The sequence below is a fragment of the Hemitrygon akajei genome, unplaced genomic scaffold, assembly GCF_048418815.1.
Source record: "Hemitrygon akajei unplaced genomic scaffold, sHemAka1.3 Scf000139, whole genome shotgun sequence".
NCBI classification, from domain to species: domain Eukaryota; kingdom Metazoa; phylum Chordata; class Chondrichthyes; order Myliobatiformes; family Dasyatidae; genus Hemitrygon; species Hemitrygon akajei.
In genome coordinates this window covers 1,349,815-1,372,528 of record NW_027332025.1, presented here as the reverse complement: position 1 = coordinate 1,372,528, position 22,714 = coordinate 1,349,815, and the positions used below count along the sequence as shown (strand labels likewise).

General features: G+C 45.9%; 1 protein-coding gene across 3 annotated transcripts in view; it reads left to right on the top strand.

Annotated features, from left to right (window-relative positions):
- Positions 1-22,714, top strand: part of LOC140723833 (uncharacterized) — a 115,531-nt gene that overhangs the window by 23,041 nt on the left and 69,776 nt on the right. For 2 of the 3 annotated variants that reach the window (XM_073038392.1, XM_073038393.1), the window contains exons 3-4: positions 7,396-7,563; positions 18,593-20,032. The exons of the other annotated variant lie outside the window; for it this stretch is intronic. In XM_073038392.1, coding sequence (XP_072894493.1) covers positions 18,994-19,764 — 771 coding nt within the window. In that variant the 5' untranslated portion in view covers positions 7,396-7,563; positions 18,593-18,993 and the 3' untranslated portion in view covers positions 19,765-20,032. Of the gene's footprint in view, positions 1-7,395; positions 7,564-18,592; positions 20,033-22,714 lie in introns of those variants that run through there. 3 annotated transcript variants of the gene reach the window in all.

Genomic DNA, 22,714 nt, shown 5'->3' with positions numbered 1-22,714 from the left:
TCCTATTCTGACTGCTAAGAAGGCTCTTAGAAGATTTCTGGGAATGGATGGATATTATCGTAAGTTCTGTAAGAACTTTGCTGCTATTGCTCTTCCTCTGATTAATCTCCTGAAGAAGGGTGAAAAGTTTGTTTGGACTGAACCTTGTCAGGAGGCATTTGATCGATTGTTATCAGTATTTGAGATTAGGCCAATCAATGTAGTATTCTGAGCAAATTTAATTAGCAGATTGGAGCTGTGGGTGGCAACATAAGTCATGGGTGCACAGAAAGTAAATGACAGGGCAAAAGAGACAACCCTGTGGGTTATGTGTCCTGAGGGTCAGCGAGACAGAGGAGATGGAGCCCACTCTTACCACCTGCCGGCGATCTGACAGGAAGTCCAGGATCCAGCTACACAAGGCAGGGTGAAGGCCGCGGTCTCTGAGCTCCTTGTCGATACTTCATGCCTTTGTATGGCTACTGCTCTGCCCATGACTGCAAGGAACTGCAGAGAACTTTGGAGAGCAGAGAACATCAGAGAAACAAGCCTCCACTCCATGGACTCTCCCTACACTTCCCCTCCCTCGGAAAAGCAGGCTATGTACTCAAAGATCCTCACAACCTGGACATTCTTGCTGCAAACCCGCTGCCACATTGGCAGAGAGATACAAAAGCCTTAAAGGTGTACCTGGTGTACAACCAGGCTGAAGGATGGCTTCCTGTCTGCAGTTATAAGCCAAATGAAAGATAAAATAGACTCGGCCTCACAATGCAACGCGACGTGACCCTGCACCATATGTCTATCTGCACTGCACTTTCTCTGCAGCCATAATGCTTTGTTAGTTATTTTTTTGTTGTATATGAGCTCAATAAACTGTGTAATGTATCGATCTGTGTGGATGGTACATCAGGCAAGATTTTCACTGTAGCTCAGTACGTTATGAGAATAAACAAATTCCCCACTTTAATTGTGTGGAAATATTAGACAGACTGAGCTTCTGCTCCGGAACCACAGAAGGAAACTGACCTGTTGTCATTTCTGTGGAAAGCAAATATATGGAAGATGCTTCAATCTCACATTACGATCTGCAGTAAATGGAATCAGGTGACCGGTGGTGGGTCTCCCATATTAATATCAGAATCAAGTTTAATAGCACCGGAATATGCCATGAAATTCGTTGTCTCTGCGGTAGCAGTAGAACCTAATTCTTAACAAAAGATTTTAACAATTGTGATTTAAAATAAGTATATATATAGTACAAAAATAGAAAAAAATGTAATAAACTATTCTAATTGTGTGGAACTATTTGATCCGGATCTCACTGCGTTGTCTGAAGGGGACAAAGGTGAAGCTACACGGACACGTAGAGCAGTGACCCGCAAATGCTGCAGATCTGCAGAAAAACGTGAACAGGAAACGGGATCAGGTGACGGGTGGAGGGACTCCGACCTGAACCGATGACTCTGCTCCTCTCCCCTCACACACTGCCCGACCCATCCGCCGCATTCCCCACATTATTCCATATTTACACCAGATACATGTCTACTTTTCCACACCATATCTACCCCGATCCCTTTCCCTCCACCCCCAGGTCACAGAGTCACGGGCTCGATTCCCATTCCCTTTTTCAGAGACTGGGATCCCTGATTCAACCGGTAAAGATGCTTTGCATTTCGATGTGTTCACCTCTCAGTCCTCGACTCTCTAAATGACATTTAGAGTTATCACATTTGATCTTTCTTCAGGTTATGACCCCACCGCTCCAGGGATCAGTCAGGTGAATCTTCATTGCACTCTCTATAACAAATACTCTCTAACCTCTTTGTTCATCCTCTATGGAATTAATTTCCATCTTCTGCAGCCCCGTGTTGCCCCCACCACTCACCTCCCACCCTTGTCACTATTTTCACCTTCCACCTCCCCCCTCACCTGGATCCACCTCTCACTCCCAAGCTCTTGCCCCATCCCCACCCCTCACCTCTTTTCTCTGACTATTTCCCGTCCACTCTCAGTCCAGAGGGAGGGTCTCGGCGCGATATGTTGACGGTCCATTTCCCTCCACAGATGCTGTCCCACCCACTGAGTTCCTCCGGCAGTTTGTTCTTTGGTCTGTATAACCCGTGTTAATATGGGGAGCGGGATTTTACACCATATTGCAGGGTTAGGGTTAATGGACTTTTCGGTGAGACAAAAACATTAATCACGGAATCCAGTGTTGTGAGATGTAAAGTCCCCTGTTATGTGTCCGGCTGTGCCGTGTTAGTGGAATGGGCAGCGTGGTGTTTGTCTCGATTCGGGTCACAACACCAGAATTGCCAGCGGGGTCCACACACAGTCAACAGAAAACCTCTCGTCCCTGCAGTCTTTGTCTCCTGGTAAACTCAACACCCTGACAGTATGGACCATAGATACCCCTTCCTCTCAGAGTCAGGGAATCACTCAGACAGCTGATCGCTGAGAGGAATTATATTTATTGGTCATTAAAGTTCGCCCAGATTCGTTTGGACGGATTTGATGTGGAGTTCGGGGTGTCACAGTGAAAGGGCCGGACGGCCGAACTCTCTCCGTTGTCCAAACATCCTTCCAGGTGAGGCGACACTTCACCTGTGAATCTTCCGGGGTCGCCCATTGTGTCCGCTGCTCCCGATGCGGTCGCCTCGACACTGGTGACACCGGCTCCTCCGCAGTTGTGTCGGGTAGGAATGTTTTATAACGGGTGTCGATATTTTTCTACCCTTTTGTGCGGGAGTGGTGGGTTTTGGGGGTTGATGATCGGGATGCCGTCCTTTTTGATGCGGGGGGTGTGGAGGGAGTTTCATTTTTTTTCTCTCTGAACGACTTTCATGCTTTCTTTGTTTCGTGCTTCTCTGGAGAAGAAAAAAACTCAGCGTTATTTATGAATACCTGCTTTGGTAATAAATTAACCTTTGAACTATCCACTCCGAGCGGGACTTCCCGATGTCCAAACATTTCAATTCCGATTCCCATTCCCGTTCCGACGTGTCATCCCATCCCTTGCCAAGTTGAGGCCACCCTCAGGGTGCAGGATCAGCAACTTATATTCCGTCTGGGTGCCCCCACCCAACCTGATGGCATGAATATCGATTTCCCCCTCCGGTGAACAAATTTACCTCACACCCCTCCCTCCCACTCCCTCTCATCCTCTCTGTCTTTGTACGTCCTCTCACCTGCTTATCACTTCATTCTGGGTCCACTACTCCATCCCTTTCTCAATATATTGAAGTGTACCTGTGAGTGTCGATACTCAAAATATCCTCTGACGTCAGGTGTTACATGGTTCGAACTTTGTACATCCTGTTCAGTGTTTAAATATATAAAAAGTTAAAGAAGCTTGAATCTTTACATAAATTATTATCGCAATATACGAATAGAAAATATTGTATTGTGGAAGTGGCAAATGTTAATGGGAGGAGATCAACCATTTGGGAGGTTTGGAAATGCATTTCATCTCGTTCATTGCCTCACTAAATTACTCTTTTTCCTGTCAACACAAAGAGAAAAAGAGCCTCTTTTCAATCAACTACAGTTGGTGGAGCGAGGCCAAGGAGTTAATCAGCTACTAATGATATGAAATGACGTAAAACTAGCTTGTAGCCTAGAATTTTTTTTTTCCATTTGGCTTCCAAAACAAAACTAAATTTATCCAGGTGTAGAAGAGGATTTTGGATGATTACCTTGAATATTTCATCAAAATCAGGCCGAAGATGAGCGAGCAGTGAATTTTTGTTTCATTATTTTCGACTCTTAAACATAGGTTTCGATGCTCATTCCGTGCTTAATATAGCTCCTTCCTGGTATCCAATGGTACCCATTGGAAAGAGCGGAAGAATGCTCACATTTGTGTACAGGTATTTCCCAGCTTCCTCGGACAATGGGTCGAGCGAGAAGGAATTTCACAAATACCTAAATTAAAAACAGTCACAGCTCCAGGATTTCACCAAAACGATCAAATATCCTAATGTTATTAGTGGTATTTTTCCCCACCAGCCAACACCCTCGCTTCCGTAAAATTCCCTCTATTTAATATCCGAGGTTGTTAAATTCCGCGCTTGTTTATTTTGACTTTTTTACAGAGGTGTCGGAGCGGCTCTCCGGTGAGCTCTGGTAGCACTGCAGCCCTGAATGTATGAGACAGTACAGTGTTAAATGCAAAACCCTGAACAGTGTCGATGATCAGAGGGATCTTAGACTCCAAGTTCATCTCTCCCTGAAAGAGACTGCACAGATTGATCGGGTGGTTAAGAAGGCAAATGGCATGGTTGTCTTTATTAGTTGAAGCACTGAGTTCAAAAGTTGTGAAGTTGTGTTGCAGCTCTGTAAAACTAGTTAGCCCACATCTGGAGTGTTTCATACAGTTCTGGTTGCCCCCATTCTCGGAACGATGTCGGGGCTTTGGAGAGGGCGCAGAAGAGGTTTACCAGGACACTGCCTGGATTAGAGGGCATGAGCTATAACGAGAGGCTGGACAAACTTGTGTTGTTTTCTCCAGAGCGGCGCAGGCTGGGGTGAGACTGGATGGACGTTTATAAGATTACGAGAGGAATAGATAGAGTGGACAGAGGGTATATTTTTCCTGGGGGTTTGAAATGTCTGACACATTTAAGGTGAGAGGAGATGTGAGGGGCAAGTCTGTTTATTTCCACAGAGTGCTGGGAAGCTGGAGTCTGTGCCTGGGGTGTTAGACCCCACCGGTCACATGATCCCGTTTGCCCCTCCCATTTAACCACCGATGTAACAATCTCTTTGTGCATGTTCACAATCTCCAGGTGGGCGGTCACGCATCCTCCATGTTGTGTTGGGAAATCTGATGTCGGCCACTGAGTCCCGTTAACTTTCCCGAACTCGCCTCGTTTCCTGAGGCTCCTCACATTTGTCCTGGAGCTTTATGGCTGTTGTGTCTTCTCCCGGACTGGGGTGGGTGAGAAAGGATAACGACCCAGGTTGTGGGGATCTTTGATTTCACTGCCTGCTTTACCGAGGGACTGGGAAGTCTAGGGGGGAGAATAGTTTCTGTGATTGTGCTGATCTGGATCCAAAGGTTTTACCAGTTCCTCGCAGTCACGGGCAGAGTAGTTACCGTGCAAAGCGTGAAGTGTCCGGATGGGAAACTTTCTACGGTGTGTTGATAAAATTTTGGTGAGGGTCAAAGTATATCTGTCAAAGTTCTTGTTATTTTTGCTAATTCTGTCATTTTAGAATCTTTTGTACAATAGTATGTACTATTCGTTCAGTACCTATGTGTTGCTGGAGGACCATCAGTGATTGTCCTTGACCCCTTTTCCGACCTGGTTCCATCTGCTCATCTTGTTCAAACTCTGTCCAGTCTCCTCACCCCCCCTCCCCCTCCCCGTTTCAGTGATATACATCAACCATCTGGGTCTTCCTCAGTCCGCCTTGTATCCCACCTCCTCAATGTTATATATCAGCAAACTTTCCTCCAACCCTTGTCTTCATTGTGAAGTTTTCTTTTGTACCTTCGGCCTCGCTGAGTCATTTCCAGAATCGGTTATTGTTAGCTGGAATGCCGGAGGGTCATCAGGTCCCAGTTCTGTTGTGCATTGGTGTGGAGATGCTAGTTTATGAACAGTGACCGGCTGACACACGCAGCATTTTACTGGCAGCAAAGAGTACTGGGAGAGTTGGTGCTTGGGCTCTAATCCTGTGATCGGCATTCCAGGCAAATAGAACTGTTGGTGTGTTGGCTTTGACTTTAGTTAGTGCTTCTACAGATGGGGCTGGATGGATGTCCTTCTTCGAGCAGCTGGACATTGGTTGTATGGAAATCCCAGATTGCACTACCCAGTGTGAGATGTGGGGACAATGTGTGAGACTCTCAGGGTCGGTGAGTGGCAGATTAAGCAGTGTGATTCTATGAGGTTGGGTCCTGGGATATCATAGTTTTTCATCCAGGTAAAATGGACCCAGGGATCGAGCTGCTTGGGCTTATGAGGTGTTGAGCGAGTATTTCTGGTCTGGGTTCAGATGTTTGTATCTGGAGTTCCTTTGGAAGTAATGACTGCCAGTCTGAGGAGAGGATGAGTTCCCATTCCATCCTCACAGGGACAGCCTGTGAGTAAATGGGCTGTTCTGTGTTTACAACAGTAGAAATAGACCCTGAGTTTGGTGTTCAAACTGTGTTTGGAAATCCCCCCCTCACTGTCACCTGTCTGTCACTCGGTGGAAATCAGGCAGAATCTCAAGTTGCTGGAGATCTGCACTAAAAACTGAAAACGTTTGAAGTCATTCTGACAAAACATTATTAACCTGAATTGTCAAGTTTGTTCCTCTCCCAAAGCTGTTCCTTACCTGCTGAGCATTTCTGATAATTCTAGTTTCTTTTTATTTCTTGATTTATATTTCATGAAATGGACCTGTCTTAACCTGGAAATGAAAATGGCTGTGATAGTTTGTAGGCCTCCGTTAGAGTCTCTGCAAGTCTCCCTTCTCCACGCCACCGATGTTGTCCAAGGGAAGGGCATTAGGACCCATACAGCTTGGCACCGGTGTCGTCGCTCAAGGACGCACACGCAGCCTCAGCCAAGGCTCGAATTAGCAACCTTCAGATCACTGGACCAACACCTTAACCACTTGGCCACGCGCCAACACATGTGATAGTAGAACAGTAAAGAAAGCACAATGTTTTCCTTTAAATTATCTTGGTACCAATTTGTCTGTTATTCCTGGAAATGTGTTCAGTACAGTTGTTGCTAACAAGGTGCGCATAAGTAATCTCAGGAATGATCAGTAGAGCATTTGATGGTTCTGGACCTGTGCTCGACGGAGTTCAGAGGGACGGTGGGGGTGGTGGAGGAATGTATGGTTAAGTAAACCTACTGAATGCTGAAAAGCCTGGATACAGTGGACATGGAGAGGATGTTTCCATTAGACAGGGAGTCTGTGATCTGACAGCACTGTCTCAGAATAAAGATGCTTCCCCTTAAAACTCAGATGAGAAATTTTTTTTTTTGGCCAAAAGATGTCTGATCTGTGGAATCTGTTGTCACAGAGGTTGGTTGAGGCTGCCATTTGGGTATATTTATGACAGAGATTAATATATTCATGATTGCTAAGTAGCTTCAGGTTTTCAGGAGGAAGACAGGAATATGGTGTTGGAATAAAAATCAGCCATGGTTGAGTGGTGTGGCAGACCAGATGGATCGAATCACCTAATTCTGTTCCTGTGTCTTATGTCTTACCATGACTGAATGATGGCTCCTTCTTATCCCATATCATTCTGTGACATGTGAGGGATAATAAAAGATTGTTCACTGAGATCGTTAAATCTGCCTTCAGTGTTTAAATTTCAGTGAGTTTTGTTCTTAGTAACATTACGCAGAAATGTTTAGTTCTCCTTTTCATTATTAAGGTGCTTCATTGTCTCTCTGGTTAAAGTTAGACCTGTGGTGAGAGATTTATTGGAAGAAAAACCTCAACTGGAGGCAAACCACGACTGAAGACGAGGGAATAGCAACAAGTGAACCAGCCCGAGGACTGAGAGCACCAACTGGAGAGAACCCATCTGACTCAGGGTTTCCATTGATTCAGTCAGGAGAAAGTTTGGTGAGTCTCATTTACTCAAACACTGGTCCTTTAGACATTACATATCTGTACAAAGGAAGGTAGGAAATAGTTGGAGTGAGACTGAATGTGCCCAGAAGAACCAGTTATGCCTCTGTCAGACCCAATTGCAATCACTCCAGGTCTGGTAATGTGCTTCCAGCAGCCCAGCCCTTTGAAACCACTCCCATTCCCTCACAGTGGTTACTCAGTTCAAGATCTTGCATCCTCTGATGTAGCTTTTGGTCAGTTCTGAGTGGGGAGAGGGGAAGAGAGGGGAGTATTTATGCTGAGTGTCTTTCAAAAACAGTATTTGTTTGAACTTGCTGCAAACTCTCTACTCATACCCTGTACTTTCTCAACCAGATTATTGACATAGAAAACAAGTAGCAATGGGCGTAACCTCAGGGAACGTCACTAAGTACGGGACTCGAATCCAAGAAACAGCCTCTCACCATCACCCTCTGCCTCCTACCACCCAGCCATTCCCAGACTCTGGGGCTCTGTAACAAACTCAATGTTAACAGGAAGATTAGTCAGTGATTAAGATGATGAGAGAATTGTGGTCTCCTGAAAGGACACGTGAGCTGAGCTGTCTGATTCATTGGACCAGATCCACCCTCGCTGACAACGTAATTTACCCCTTGCCCATCCACCCAGGTCATGTTACTGCCGATGACCCACAGTACCCCAACCACCCTCCGTCCCGCCAGTGGCCCCACACCCTTCTGACCATTCACCCCACACCGACACATGGACAGGCCCCCTTCACCCACGTCCACCCTCCCAGCTTGGGGAACCAGAGCAAACTGATCCCGCGATCCCGACTCAGTGCAAAACTAAAACCAGGGATGCAAGACTGGAGAGCCCGGAGCCTCCAGCTGTCCGGCTCGGGCCCGGCCCTTTCCCACTGCAACTGGTCCTCGATTTACACAAACCCGAGATTAACCTCTTCCTCACCGCCACCTGAAGAGGAGAAACACCAGCATCAGCTGGGGTTGAGCGGCAGTTGGTCCCCGTATGTGTTAAAACTCCCTGCTGTCGGATATGGAGACCAGAATCGTACACGGTAAAACCACATAATGATTATAGCACGGAAACAGGCCATCTCGGCCCTTCTAGTCCGTGCCGAACGCTTACTCTCACCTAGTCCCACCGACCAGCAGTCAGCCCATAATCCTCCATTCCTTTCCTGTCTGTATACCTATCCAATTTTTTTAAATGTCAAGATCGAACCTGTCTCTACCGCTTCCACTGGAAGCTCGTTCCACACAGTTACCACTCTCTGAGTAAAGAAGTTACCCCTCGTGTTACCCCTAAACTTTTGCCCCTTAACTCTCAACTCATTGTCCTCTTGTTTGAATCTTCCCTACAATCAATGGAAAAAGCCTATCCACGTCAACTCTATCAATCCCCACATCATTTTAAATACCTCTATCAAGTCCCCTTCAACCTTCTACGCTCCAAAGAATAAAGTCCTAACTTGCTCAACCTTTCTCTGTAACTTAGGTGCTGAAACCCAGGTAACATTCTAGTAAATCTCTGTACTCTGTTGACATCTTTTGTATAATTTGGTGACCAGAACTGTACACATTACTCCAAATCTGGCCTCACCGATGCCTTGTACAAATTTAACATTACATCCCAACTCCTGTACTCAATGCTCTGATTTATAAAGGCCAGCATACCAAAAGCTTTCTTCACCACCACATGAGATTCCACCTTCAGGGAAATATGCACCATTATTCCTAGATTTCCTCACACTGTCTACAAGCTTTCTCTATTTGTGAACTAACCTCCTGTCTCCTAGTCTCTTCAATTTGATTCCCACCCCCCCCCCCCAACCATTCTAGTTTAATGTCTCCCCAGTAGCCTTCACAGATCCCCCCGCCAGGATATTGGTCCCCCTAGGTTTCAAGTGCAACCCGTCCTTTTTGTACAGGTCACACCTGCCCCAAAAGAGGTCCCAATGATCCAGAATCTTGAATCCCTGCCCCCTGCTTCAATCCCTCAGCCACGCATTTATCCTCCACCTCATTCCATTACTACTGTCACTGCCGCGTGGCACAGTCAGTAATCCCGAGATTACTACCTTTGCGGACCTTCTTCTCAACTCCCTTCCTAGCTCCCTATATTCTCCTTTCAGGACCTCTTCCCTTTTCCTAACTATGTCATTGGTACCTATATGTACCACGACCTCTGGCTCCTCACCCTCCCCCTTCAGGATATCATGAACGTGATCAGAAACATCCATGGCACCAGGGAGGCAAACTACCATCCGGGTCTCCTGACTGCGTACACAGAATCGCCTATCTGACTCCTTAACTATTGAGTCCCCTATTGCTACTGCCTTCCTCTTCCTTTCCCTACCCTTCTGAGTTACAGGGCCGGACTCTGTGCCGGAGGCATGGCCGCTGTTGCTTCCCCCAGGTAGGCTGCTCCCCCCCCCCAACAGTACTCAAACAGGAGTACTTATTGTCAAGGGATACAGCCACTGGGGTACTCTCTAGTACCTGACTCTTCCCCTTCCCCCTCCTAGCCATGACCCACCTGTCTGCCTCCCATGACCCTGGTGTGACCACCTGCCCGTAACTCCTCTCCATCACCTCCTCACTCTCCCTGACCAGACGAAGGTCATCGAGCTGCAGCTCCAGTTCCCTGGCACAGTCCCTTAGGAACTGCAGCTCGGCGCACCTGGCGCAGATGTGAACGTCCGGGAAGCTGGGAGACTCCAGTCCTCCCACATCCGACACCGAGAACAGCAAGCTGCCCTCACACTCATAATTCCCAGCATGGAACCGTAATCCCACGGTGGATTTGTTCGGTGACTTGTGAACATACGTGATTAATGACCCTGCAACTGGGGACTGAATGAATAGTTAGTCTAACAATTCTAATCATACATACCATCTCCTTGCCTTTCTTGCTTCCTCACCGCCTCTCTCCCTCCCCCTTCCCTCTTCTCTGTCCCTCTCAGTTACACTGCTACTCGACCAGTCTCCCACTCTCTTTCGTCCCTTTCCTCGCGCTCTCCTTTGCCACTCTCTCTACTCCTCTAGTAACAAATCGTACTCCTCTCTCATCTCCTTCATCTCCTCACTCTCTCATACCTCTCTTCATTTCTCTCACACACTCTCCCGTTCTCCCCTTCTATCCATCTGTTTCTCTTACTCTTCCATTCTCTCTCCCATCCCACAATCCCTATCCCTACCCCTATCACCCGCCACCTCACTCTCAATCTCTGTCACCCTGTCTTCCCCTCTCCATCTCTTCCTCTCTCACGCACCTCAATCAAACTTGTCTCTCTCACTCACTCACCTCCGCCACTCTGTAACTCAATTTCCAGCTCTCAACCTCTCTATCTCTCTCCCTACATCCCACCCTCCCCCCTCTCTCAAACACTCTCCCTGCTGGCTCCCGTATCCCACATTGTCTTCCCTTCTTTCTCACCCTCTAAATCTACCACTCACCCCTCGCGTTCTCCCTCTTCACTCTCTGTCAGTCCTTCTCCTCCTCCCGCTCTCTCCTGTCACACCCCGCGCTCTCCACCCCATCCCATACAGTGGTATGCAAACGGCTGGGCACCACTGGTCAAACTTCCTGTTACTGTGAATAGTTAAGTGAGTAGAAGGTGAACTGGTCTCCAAAAGTCATAAAATTAAAGACAAAACATTATTTTCAACATTTTAAGCAAGATTAGTGTATTATTAAAAACACAAAATGCTGGCAGAACTCAGCAGGCCAGACAGCATCTATGGGAGGAGGTAGTGACAACGTTTCGGGCTGAAACCCTTCATCAGGAGTTTACTGTATTATTTCTGTTTTGTACAATTTTAGAGTGGGGGAAAAAAAAGGAAAGGAGCACCATGGAAAAGTTTGGGCAGCCCAAGAGATTTGAGCTCTCAGATAAATTTTACCAAGGTCTCAGGCCTGAATTAGCTTGTTAGGACAATGGCTTGTTCACAGTCGTCGTTAGGACAGGCCAGATTATGCAAATCACAAAGCTTTATAAATACCCTGACTCCTCAAACCTTGTCCCAACAATCAGCAGCCATGGGCTCCTCTAAGCAGCTGCCTAGCACTCTGAAAGTTAAAATAAATGATGCCCACAAAGCAGGAGAAGGCTATAAGAAGATAGCAAAGTGTTTTCAGGTAGCCGTTTCCTCAGTTCGTAATGTATTTAAGAAATGGCAGTTGACAGGAACGGTGGAGGTCAAGTTGATGCCTGGAAGACCAAGAAAACTTTCTGAGAGAACTACTCATAGGATTGCTGGAAAGGCAAATCAAAAGCCCTGTTTGACTGTAAAAAAAAAACATTCAGGAAGATTTAGCAGCCTCTGGAGTGGTGGTGCACTGTTCTACTGTGCAGTGACACCTGCACAAATATGACCTTCATGGAAGAGTCATCAGAAGAAAACCTTTCCTGCGTCCTCACCACAAAATTCAGCATTAGAGGTTTTTCTGACATTGAGGGAGAGGTTGTTTTCTTCACGCCAGACAGATGTTGTTGAGACCTCAGACAGAGTCAGCAATCAATTAGACAATAGGTGCAGAAGTAGACCATTCGGCCCTTTGAGCCTGCATTGCCATTTTGAGATCATGGCTGATCAATTACTGTCAATACCCGGTTCCTGCCTTGTCCCCCTATCCCTTGATTCCCCTATCCATAAGATACCTATCTAGCTCCTTCTTGAAAGCATCCAGAGAATTGGACTCCACTACCTTCCGAGGCAGTGCATTCCAGACCCCCACAACTCTCTGGGAGAAGAAGTTATTCCTTAACTCTGTCCTAAATGACCTACCCCTTATTCTCAAATCATGCCCTCCTGTACTGGACTCTCCCAGCATCTGGAACATATTTCCTGCCTCTATCTTGTCCAATCCCTTAATAATCTTATATGTTTCAATCAGATCCCCTCGCAATCTCCTTAATTCCAGCGTGTACAAGCCCAGTCTCTCTAACCTCTCTGCGTAAGACAGTCCAGTCATCCCAGGAATTAACCTTGTGAATCTACGCTGCACTTCCTCTACAGCCAGGATGTCCTTCCTTAACCCTGGAGACCAAAACTGTACACAATACTCCAGGTGTGGTCTCACTAGGGCTCTGTACAAATGCAAGAGGATTTCCTTGCTCTTGTACTCAATTCCCTTTGTAATAAAGGCCAACATTCCATTAGCCTTCTTCACTGCCTGCTGCACTTGCTCATTCACCTTCAGTGACTGATGAACAAGGACCCCGAGATCTCTTTGTATTTCTCCCTTACCCAACTCTACACCATTCAGATAATAATCTGCCTTCCTATTCTTACTCTCAAAGTGGATAACCTCACACTTATTCACATTAAACGCCATCCGCCAAGTATCTGCCCACTCACCCAGCCTATTCAAGCCACCCTGAATTCTTCTAACATCCTCATCACATGTTACACTGCCACCCAGCTTAGTATCATCAGCAAATTTGCTGATGTTATTTTCTATGCCTTCATCCAAATCATTAACATAAATGGTAAACAGCTGTGGTCCCAATACCAAGCCCTGTGGCACCCCACTAGTCACCACCTGCCATTCCAAGAAACACCCATTCACCGCTACCCTTTGCTTTCTATCTGCCAACCAGTTTTCTATCCATGTCAATGCCTTCCCCCCGATGCCCTGAGCTTTGATTTTACCCACCAATCTCCTATGTGGGACCTTATCAAATGCCTTCTGAAAATCGAGGTACACTACATCCACTGGATCTCCCCCATCTAACTTCCTGGTTACATCCTCGAAAAACTCCAACAGATTAGTCAAGCATGATTTACCCTTGGTAAATCCATGCTGGCTCGGCCCAATCCTATCACTGCTATCTAGATATGCCACTATTTCATCCTTAATAATGGACTCTAGCATCTTTCCCACCACCGATGTCAAGCTGACAGGTTGATAGTTCTCTGTTTTCTCCCTCCCTCTTTTCTTAAAAAGTGGGATAACATTAGCAATTCTCCAATCCTCAGGGACTGATCCTGAATCTAAGGAACATTGGAAAATGATTACCAATGCATCCGCAATTTCCAGGGCCACCTCCTTTAGTACCCTAGGGTGCAGACCAGCTGGACCTGGGGATTTGTCAGCCTTCAGTCCCATCAGTCTTCTCATCACTGTTTCCTTCCGAATGTCAATCTGTTTCATTTCCTCTGTTACCCTATGTCCTTGGCCCATCCATACATCTGGGAGATTGCTTGTGTCTTCCTTAGTGAAAACAGATCTAAAGTACTCATTAAATTCTTCTGCCATTTCTCTGTTTCCCATAACAATTTTACCCAATTCATTCTTCAAGGGCCCAACGTTGTTCTTAACTATCTTCTTTCTCTTCACATACCTAAAAAAGCTTCTGCTATCTTCCTTTTTTATCCCTGGCTAGCTTGCGTTCGTACCTCATTTTTTCTCCCCGTATTGTCTTTTTAGTTAAGTTCTGTTGTTCCTTAAACACTTCCCAATCATCTGTCCTCCCACTCACCTTAGCTCTGTCATATTTCCTTTTTTTTTAATGCTATGCAATCTCTGACTTCCTTTGTCAACCACTGTGGCCCCTTTCCCCCCTTTGAATCCTTCCTTCTCTGGGGGATGAACTGATTTTGCACCTTGTGCATTATTCCCAAGAATACCTGCCATTGCTGTCCCACTGTCTTTTCTGCTAGGCTATCCGTCCAGTCAACTTTGGCCAGCTCCTCCCTCATGGCTCCATAGTTTCCCCTGTTCATCTGCAACACCGACACCTCAGAGCTGCCTTTATCCTTCTCAAATTGCAGATAAAAGCTGATCATATTGTGATCACTACTTCCTAATGGCTCCTTTACTGCGAGATCGCTTATCAAATCCTGTTCATTACATAACACTAAATCCAGAATAGTCTTGTCCCTGGTCGGCTCTCGTACAAGCTGTTCCAAGAATGCATCCCATAGGCATTCTACAAACTCCCTGTCCTGGGGTCCAGCACCAACCTGATTCTCCCAGTTCACCTGCATGTTGAAATCCCCCATAACTACTGCGACATTACCTTTGCCACATGCCAATGTTAACTCCCTATTCAACTTGCACCCAATATCCATGCTACTGTTTGGTGGCCTGTAGACAACACCCATTTGGGTCCTTTTGCCCTTACTGTTCCACAGTTCTATCCACACAGACTCTACTTCTCCTGACCCTATGTCCCCCCTTGCAAAGGACTGAATCTCATTCCTCACCAACAGGGCCACCCCACCCCCTCTGCCCACATTTCTGTCCCTACGATAGCATGTATACTCTTGTACATTCATTTCCCAGGTCTGATCTCCCTGCAGCCATGTCTCCGTTATCCCAACAACATCACAGTTACCCATTCGCACCTGGGCTTCAAGCTCATCCGCCTTATTGCTGATGCTTCGTGCATTCAGATATAGAATTTTTAGCCCATTTCTCCTCTCTCTGTTTGAATCGCTACCTATTGTGCTTAACCCAGCTCCCCGAAATCCCATCGGGCTATACGCCCCTGGAATTTTGTTGTCCTTCCTAAATTTACTTATTCTTTCAACACATTTAACTCCATGTTCCGTCAGACCATCCCTCTGTACGTGCTTGAGCATGGTGCGATGAATGTGTTGAGCTGTGGAAATCATGATGCAAGAAGCATCGTAGCAAAGCCAGATGAGCCCAGGGCATGGAATTATGATATCGTAGGCATTACTGGGAATTGGTTGCTCCCAACAGTCTGAGGGATTTAGAGGAACAAATTTGTAGACAGTTCACAGACTATTCCAAGAAACAAAAGTTGATATAGTAAGTGATTTTAACTTTCCATATATTGACTGGGACTCCCATACTGTAAAAGGACTAGATGAGGTAGAGTTTGTCAAATGAGCCTTAATCAGTACGTAAAACATCCGGCGTAGAAGTGTGTAATAAGCTGTTGGGAAACGATCCAGGGCTGGTGAAAGAAATTAGTGATCATAATGCCATGAGATTCCAAGTAAGTACGGAAAAACAGAGGCCTGGACCACTCTTGAGATTCTAAATTGGAGCAAGATCAATTTTTATGGTATATGCAAGGATTTGACAAGTGTGGATTGGGACAGGCTGTTTTCTGGCAAAGTAGTACTTGGTGAGTGGGAGTTCTTCAGATGTGAAAATTTAAGGGTGTAGAGTTTGTATGTACCTACCAAAATAAAAGTTGAAAGGTAACTGGTGCAGGGAATCTTTGCTTTGAAGAGATATCGAGGCCCCAGATATTTTGTTCCTCTAAATTCCTCAGGCTGTTGGGTGCTACCAAGATGCATTACTGACGACAATATCATTATTCCACACCCTGAGCTCATCTGACTTTCTTTAGTTGTCTTCTGTTGGTTTCTAAAAGCCTCCCAATGTTTTTGCTCTATTATTTGCCCTCCCTTTGGCTTTTATGTTGGCTTTGGCATCTCATTTCATGGTTGTGTCCTCCTGCCTTTCCAATGCTTCCACTTCTTTGGGATGTGTCTATCACTCACCTCCCGAGTTGCTCCCAGAAACTCCAGCCATTGCTGCTCCGTCGTCATTCCTACCAGATTCCCCTTCCAGTCAAGTTTGGCCAGCTTCTCTGTCACAGAAACATGGAGACGTTCAGTGCAGAAACATGCCCCCTCTGTACGATCAGAATGGTAATCTATACGGGAGACAAAATAGATGGCGGAGGTTTTAAATAGTTGTTTTGCATCCGTATTTTCTCAGGAGATGGACACAGAGTCTACAGAGGTGAGGCAAGGCAGCATCAACTTCATGGACCCTGTACAGATTACAGAGGTGGAGGTGTTTGCTGTCTTAAGGCAAATTAGCGTGGATAAATCCCCAGGGCCTGACAAGTTGTTCCCTAGGACCCTGCGGAAGAGAAGTGCAGAAATTGTCGGGGTCCAAGCAAAGATATTGAAATAATCCTTAGTGACAGGTGAGGTACTGGAGGATTGGAGGACAGACAATGTTGTTCCACTGTTCAAGAGGGGCTCTAAGGAGAAACGAGAAAATGTTACGTTAGTGAGCTTGAGATCAGTAGTGGGAAAGTTATTAGAACATATGTGCAGGAACCAGATATATAAGTATTTGGATCGATGTGGACTGATTAAGGATAGAGAGCATGGCTTTGTGCATGGTAGGTCATGTCTAACCAGTCTTATAGAGTCTCTCAAGGAAGTTATCAGGAAAGCGGATGAAGGCAAGGCAGCTGATGTCAAGAAGGCTCAGTCATTCAGCATTCAAGATGAGATAGTAAATTAGATGAGACACTGTCTTTGGGAGAAGCCAGAGTGTGGTAGCAGATGGTTGCCTCTCTGACTGGAGGCCTGTGACTAGTGGTGAGCCACAGTGATCAGTGCTGGATCTGTTGTTGTTTGTCATCTATATCAGTAACCTGGATGATAAGATGGTTAGGGATCAGCAAATTTGTGGATGAAACCGAGACTGGGGATTCAGCGGACTGTGAGAAGACTATCATGGCTTGCAGTGCAAACTGGACCAGGTGGAAATATGGCTTGAGAAATGGAAAACGGAATTCAATGCAGACAAGTGCGAGGTGTTGCATGTTGGTGGGACCTACCAGGGTGGGTCTTACACAGTGACTGGTCGGACATGGAGGAGTGTTGTTAAAGAATGGGATCTGGGAATACAGGTCTATATTTCACTGAAAGTGGTGTCACAGTTTGATAGGGACAGAAAGAATGATTTTGTCACATAGTCCTTCATAAACCAAAGTACTGAATGGTATGTTATGTTGACTTTGTACAAGACATTGGTGAGGCCTAATTTGGAGTATTGTGTGCAGTTTTGGTCAGCAACCTACAGGAAAGATATAAAGACTTTGAAAGAGTTCAGAGAAAATTCACAAGGGTGTTGCCAGGTCTGGAGGACTTGGGTTATAAGGAGAGATTGAACAGGTCAGGGAACGTAGAAGATTGAGGGGAGATTTGATGCAGTTATATGACTATTTAGAGGTTTATAGATACGGTAAATGGAAGCTGGCTTTTACCACTGAGATGGGGTGGGACTACAACCAGAAGCCATGGGTTAAGGGTGAAAGGTGAAATGTTAAGGGGAACATGAGGGGAAACTTCTTCACACAGCCGGTAATCTGGGTGTGGAATGAGCAGCCAGCACAAGTGGTGCAAACGAGCTCGATTTCAACATTTAAGAGGTTTGTGTAGGTACCTGGATGGTAGGGGTACAGGAGTAGAAAGTTTAAATAGTTCAACACAAACTAGATGGGCCAAAAGGCCTATTTCTGTGTTGTACTTTTCCATGACTGTGACAGAACCTTAAATAATACTAATATTCACTCAAATTCATTTTAACAGCTGCGCAGACCAACCATACATCTTGAGTAGGAGATATTTAAGGAAAGGTACCTCAATTCCGGAGTCTCTCCGGTTAGCGGACGATTTCCCTCCATGCCTCTCTGACGTCATGGGCAACCACATACGAGGCAAGTATGCCATTGCCTTCTGCCGGGTGAGGTTCCAAAGAGATCACCAGCTGGTAACCCAGCACGGATGGAAAGCGTGCAGGGGAGCCGGCTGGATTCGAACTCAGGACCTTTCGTCCCGAAGTCTGGCACTGATGCCACTACGCCACCAGCCAGGTCAGGAGATATTGACATGGCATTGAAACTGTGGCACTTTAAATTAACATTACATAAAGGAAAACCCTAGCTGCACATCAGCAAAGGCTATTTGCATGAGAGGGTTTCTGTTACAGTGGGGCCAGGCATCCTTGCAGCTCAGTGGGAACAGGGAATAATGTGAATGGACAGAGTCAAACAGAGCCAAGTCTCAGATTGGAGATTCCAGAAATGCCCCATTCTTATAGAGCATCAGAGAGTTTGAGGGTCATTCCAGACACCAGCACTGTGTAGAGTTAGAAGGTGATTTCTCTCTCCAACTTGGGTTGAACCTCACTGTAACAGTGTGATGTCAGATCACACCTTGGCAACTCAAGTGATATAATCTCAAATATTCTCCTTCACCCACTGATGGATTTTTAAATCTTTTTACAGGTTAAAATCGACAAGGAATTTGTCTATGGGAATTCAAACGCAACACACCAGTTGCGCTGTCTCTGTCTAGATATTTAAGGAGCAAGGGATTCAATCAACCATCCTTCCTGCTCAGACTGTCGGGAGGGGTTCACTCAGTCATCTGACCAACTGGCGCGTCTGTCATTTTACACAGGGGAGAGGCCATTCACCTGCTCAGACAGTGGGAATGGATTCACTCGTTAATCTCAACTGAAGTTACATCAGCAAGTTCACACTGGGCAAGGCCATTCACCTGTTCTGTGTTTGGGAAGGGATTCAGTCAGTCATCCCATCTGTGGACACACCAGTCAGTTCACACTGGGCAGAGGCTGGTCATCTGCTGATTTTTTGTGGAAGGATTCACTCGGTCATCTGACCTAATGGCTCACCAGCAGGTTCACACCAAGGAGCGGCCATTTACCTGCTCAGACTGTGGGAAGAGATTCACCTACTCATCCCAACTCAAGTTACACCAGCGAGTTCACACTGGTGAGAGGCCATTCACCTGCTCAGACTGTCAGAAGGGATTCACTCAGTCATCTCACCTACTGGCACACCAGTCAGTTCACACTGGGGAGCGGCCATTCACCTGCTCAGACTGTGGGAAGGGATTCACTCATTTATACAACCTACAGTGTCACCAACAAGTTCACACTGGGGTGAGGCCATTCATTTGTTCAGACTGTGGAAAGGGATTCACTCGATCATCTATCCTACTTGCACACCAGCGAGTTCACACTGGGGAGCGGCCCTTCATCTGCTCAGAATGTGGGAAAGGATTTACTCAGTCATCGGAACTACTGGCACACCTGTCAGCTCACACTGGGGACTGGCCATTCACCTGCTCAGACTGTGGGAAGGGATTCACTTCATCATCTGATTTACAAAAACACAAGTCAGTTCACACCGGAGAGAGGCCTTTTACCTGTTCAGACTGTGGGAAGGGATTCACTCAGTCATCCACACTGAAGGTACATCAGCGAATTCACACTGGAGAGAGGCCATTCACCTGCTCAGACTGTGGGAAGGGATTCACTCAGTCATCTCACCTACTGAGACACCAGTCAATTCACACTGGGAAGAGGCCGTTCACCTGCTCAGACTTTGGGAAGAGATTCTCTCAGCTATCTCCACCAAATGTGCATCATTGAGTTCACACAGGGGAGAGGCCATTCACCTGCTGTCAATGTGGGGAAGGATTCACTCAGTAATCTAACCTTGTGATACATTACAGGGTTCACACTGGGGAGAAAGTTTCGATAAGCTGCATGCTGGATATTTGTCCATCACCATTGCAGAATGCAATTTCGAGAGTGACTGTCGGTGCTGAACTCTGCAATTATTGCTGCTGCTCACCACACCCAGTTCTGCACCCTGGTCACTGGGCATGGGAGGAGTTTCTTCTGCTGCACATTCACCTTTAATTGGACTGAAGTTTAATACTCTGGATATGTGACAAATAAATCAGTTCTATATTAAACTCTGTCTCCGGTACTTAGCGAATTTATAACACACCTAGTGTACAGTAGAGAGTCAACTCAGGCTTGCTGGACCCTGCCAGTTATTCTGTTCCATCACAGTACTTTTAAATCCTTCCCTGTTGTTCATCTCCTGCTCTCCCTGTGGTGTTGGGATCCAAACAGTCACCACTCTGTGGGTGAAGAGGTTTCCCTTGAATTTTCTGCAGACTGAAGAAGTCGAGCTGCCTGCAGTTCTGTCAGAGATGTTCTTCGCCCCTCAAATCTCTGGGCTGAGGAAGAATGACATTGAGGGTTAACCTCCTTATTCAGGGCTCATTTCCACATTATGGGTCATTTTCAGGGCAGAGTTTGGGGCTCTGGACGATGGTCAGGGTACGAATGTACGATGAGGAGTAGGGAATCAGCAGCGGGGCATGGCAAAGAATGACAGAGTAGCAATGCTTGGAAGCTGATAGACAGAGAAAATCTTCTGTTTGTCTGACTAATGACGCAAACAATACCTGTGGAGAGGTGATCCACTGGTCGAGGAATATGCGTGTGTTGGGAATGGTTTTATCTATTGACAGAAGAATACAGCAAGAAAACAGAGGGAAGTTAGAGGATTGGAAAGCTTTTAGATAACCAACAGGAGACAACTAAAAAAAAACACTGGAGAGACAAGATGAAAAATTAAGGTAAGTGAGCCAATAATATCAAGTATCAAAAGTTGTTCAGATACATAAAGAGTCAAAGAGAGGCAAGAGTTGATATTGTACCGCTGGAAGATGATGTTGGTGAGTTAGTAATAGAGCAAAGAAATAGCGGTCGAATGTAATAAGTATTTTGTGTCAATCTTCACTGTTTAAAACACTAGCAGTATAAGACCATAAGACATAGGAGCAGAATTAGGCCATTCAGCCCATCAAGTCTGCTCTGCCATTCTATCATGGTTGATCCCGGTTCTCACTCAACCCCACGCACCTTCCTCCTTGCATATCCTGTAATGCCCTGATTGATCAGCAAACTATTAGCTTCTGCCTTAAATGTACCCACGGATTTGGCTCCCACCGCCATCTGTGTCAGTGAATTCCAGATGTTCACTGCTGTCTGACTAAACAAAATCCTCCTTAACTACTCTGAAAGGTCGCTCCTCAGTTTGGAGGCTGTGCCCTCTGTTATGGCTACCCCCACCATACGAAAAGTCCTCTCCTCATCCACCCGATCCAGACCTTTCCACATTCGGTAGGTTTCAGTGAGATTTACCCCACACCACTCACATTTATTAAACATATGTCAGTGCAGGAGTACAGCCCCAAGGCTGGCAAACGCTCCTCATATCTTAACCCCTTTATTACCGGAATCATCTTCTTGAACACCCTCTGGACTCTCTCCAACAACAACACACCTTTTCTGAGATATGCATCCCAAATACTCTCAGTGCGGCCTAAGTAGTATCTTATAAAGTACCAGCATCATCTCCTTGCTTATAGATTCTACTTCACTTTAAATAAATGCCAGCATTGCATTTGCCTTCTTTACCATAGGCTCAACCTGTAAATTAACCTTCTGGGAGTCTTGCCCGAGGATTCATATTTCCTTCTGTACTTCTGTTGTTTGAACCTTTTCCCCAATCAGATAATAGTTCACTATTGTTCCTTTTGCCAAAATGCATTATCGTACATTTCCCAGTATTGTATTCCATCTGCCACTTTTTTGCCCGTTCTTGAAATTTGTCTGTGTCCTGCTGCAATCGGATTACTTCCTCAGCACTACCAACGCCTCCACCTATCTTTGTATCATCCACAAACCTTGCCACAAAGCCATCAGTTCCATTATCCAACTCATTGACAAACTATTTGAAAAGTAGCAGTCCGAATACTGACCCCTGTAGACCACTAGTCACTGCTAGCCAACCAGAAAAGGCCCCTTTTATTCCCACTCGCTGCCTCTTGGCTGTTAGCCATTCGTCTGTCCATGCTAGTATTTCCTCTGATTTTTATCCTGTTAAGCAGTCTCATGTGTGACACCTTATCAGATGCCTTCTGAAAATCCAAGTAAATGATATCCACTGCCTCTCGTTTGTCCATCCTCCTTATGACTTCCTCAAAGATCTGTAACAGACTTGTCAGGCAAGGTTTCCCTGTACAGAAGCTATGCTGGCTTTGACTTATTTTATTATTAGTCTCCTCGTACCCCAAAACCTCAACTGTTATATTAGACTCAAATGCTTTCCCAGCCACTGAGGTTAGGCTAACTGGACTATAATCTGCTTTTTTTTCAGTTGCCTGGTGCTGGATTTTAAAAGAAACCCAATTATCTAACTTCCTACTCACTTTTGCTACATTATATGCACTTTCCTTGGCTTTTATACAGTCCTTAACTTCCTTTGTCAGCCGTGGTAGTCTAGCCCTGCTGTTTGAGAACTACTTCTGCCAGACATATCTATCCTGTACGTTATGAACTATTCTCAGAGACGTCAGCCACCTGGGGAATCACCTCTCTCATGCCTCTGTAATACACTTTATTCCATTGCCATACTCCGCATGTGACCTATGCTTCTCCCTCACAAGTTGCAGTGGGAATTCAATCAAATTAAGATCACTGCCTTCTAATGGTTCCTTTACATTATCCTCCCTAATAA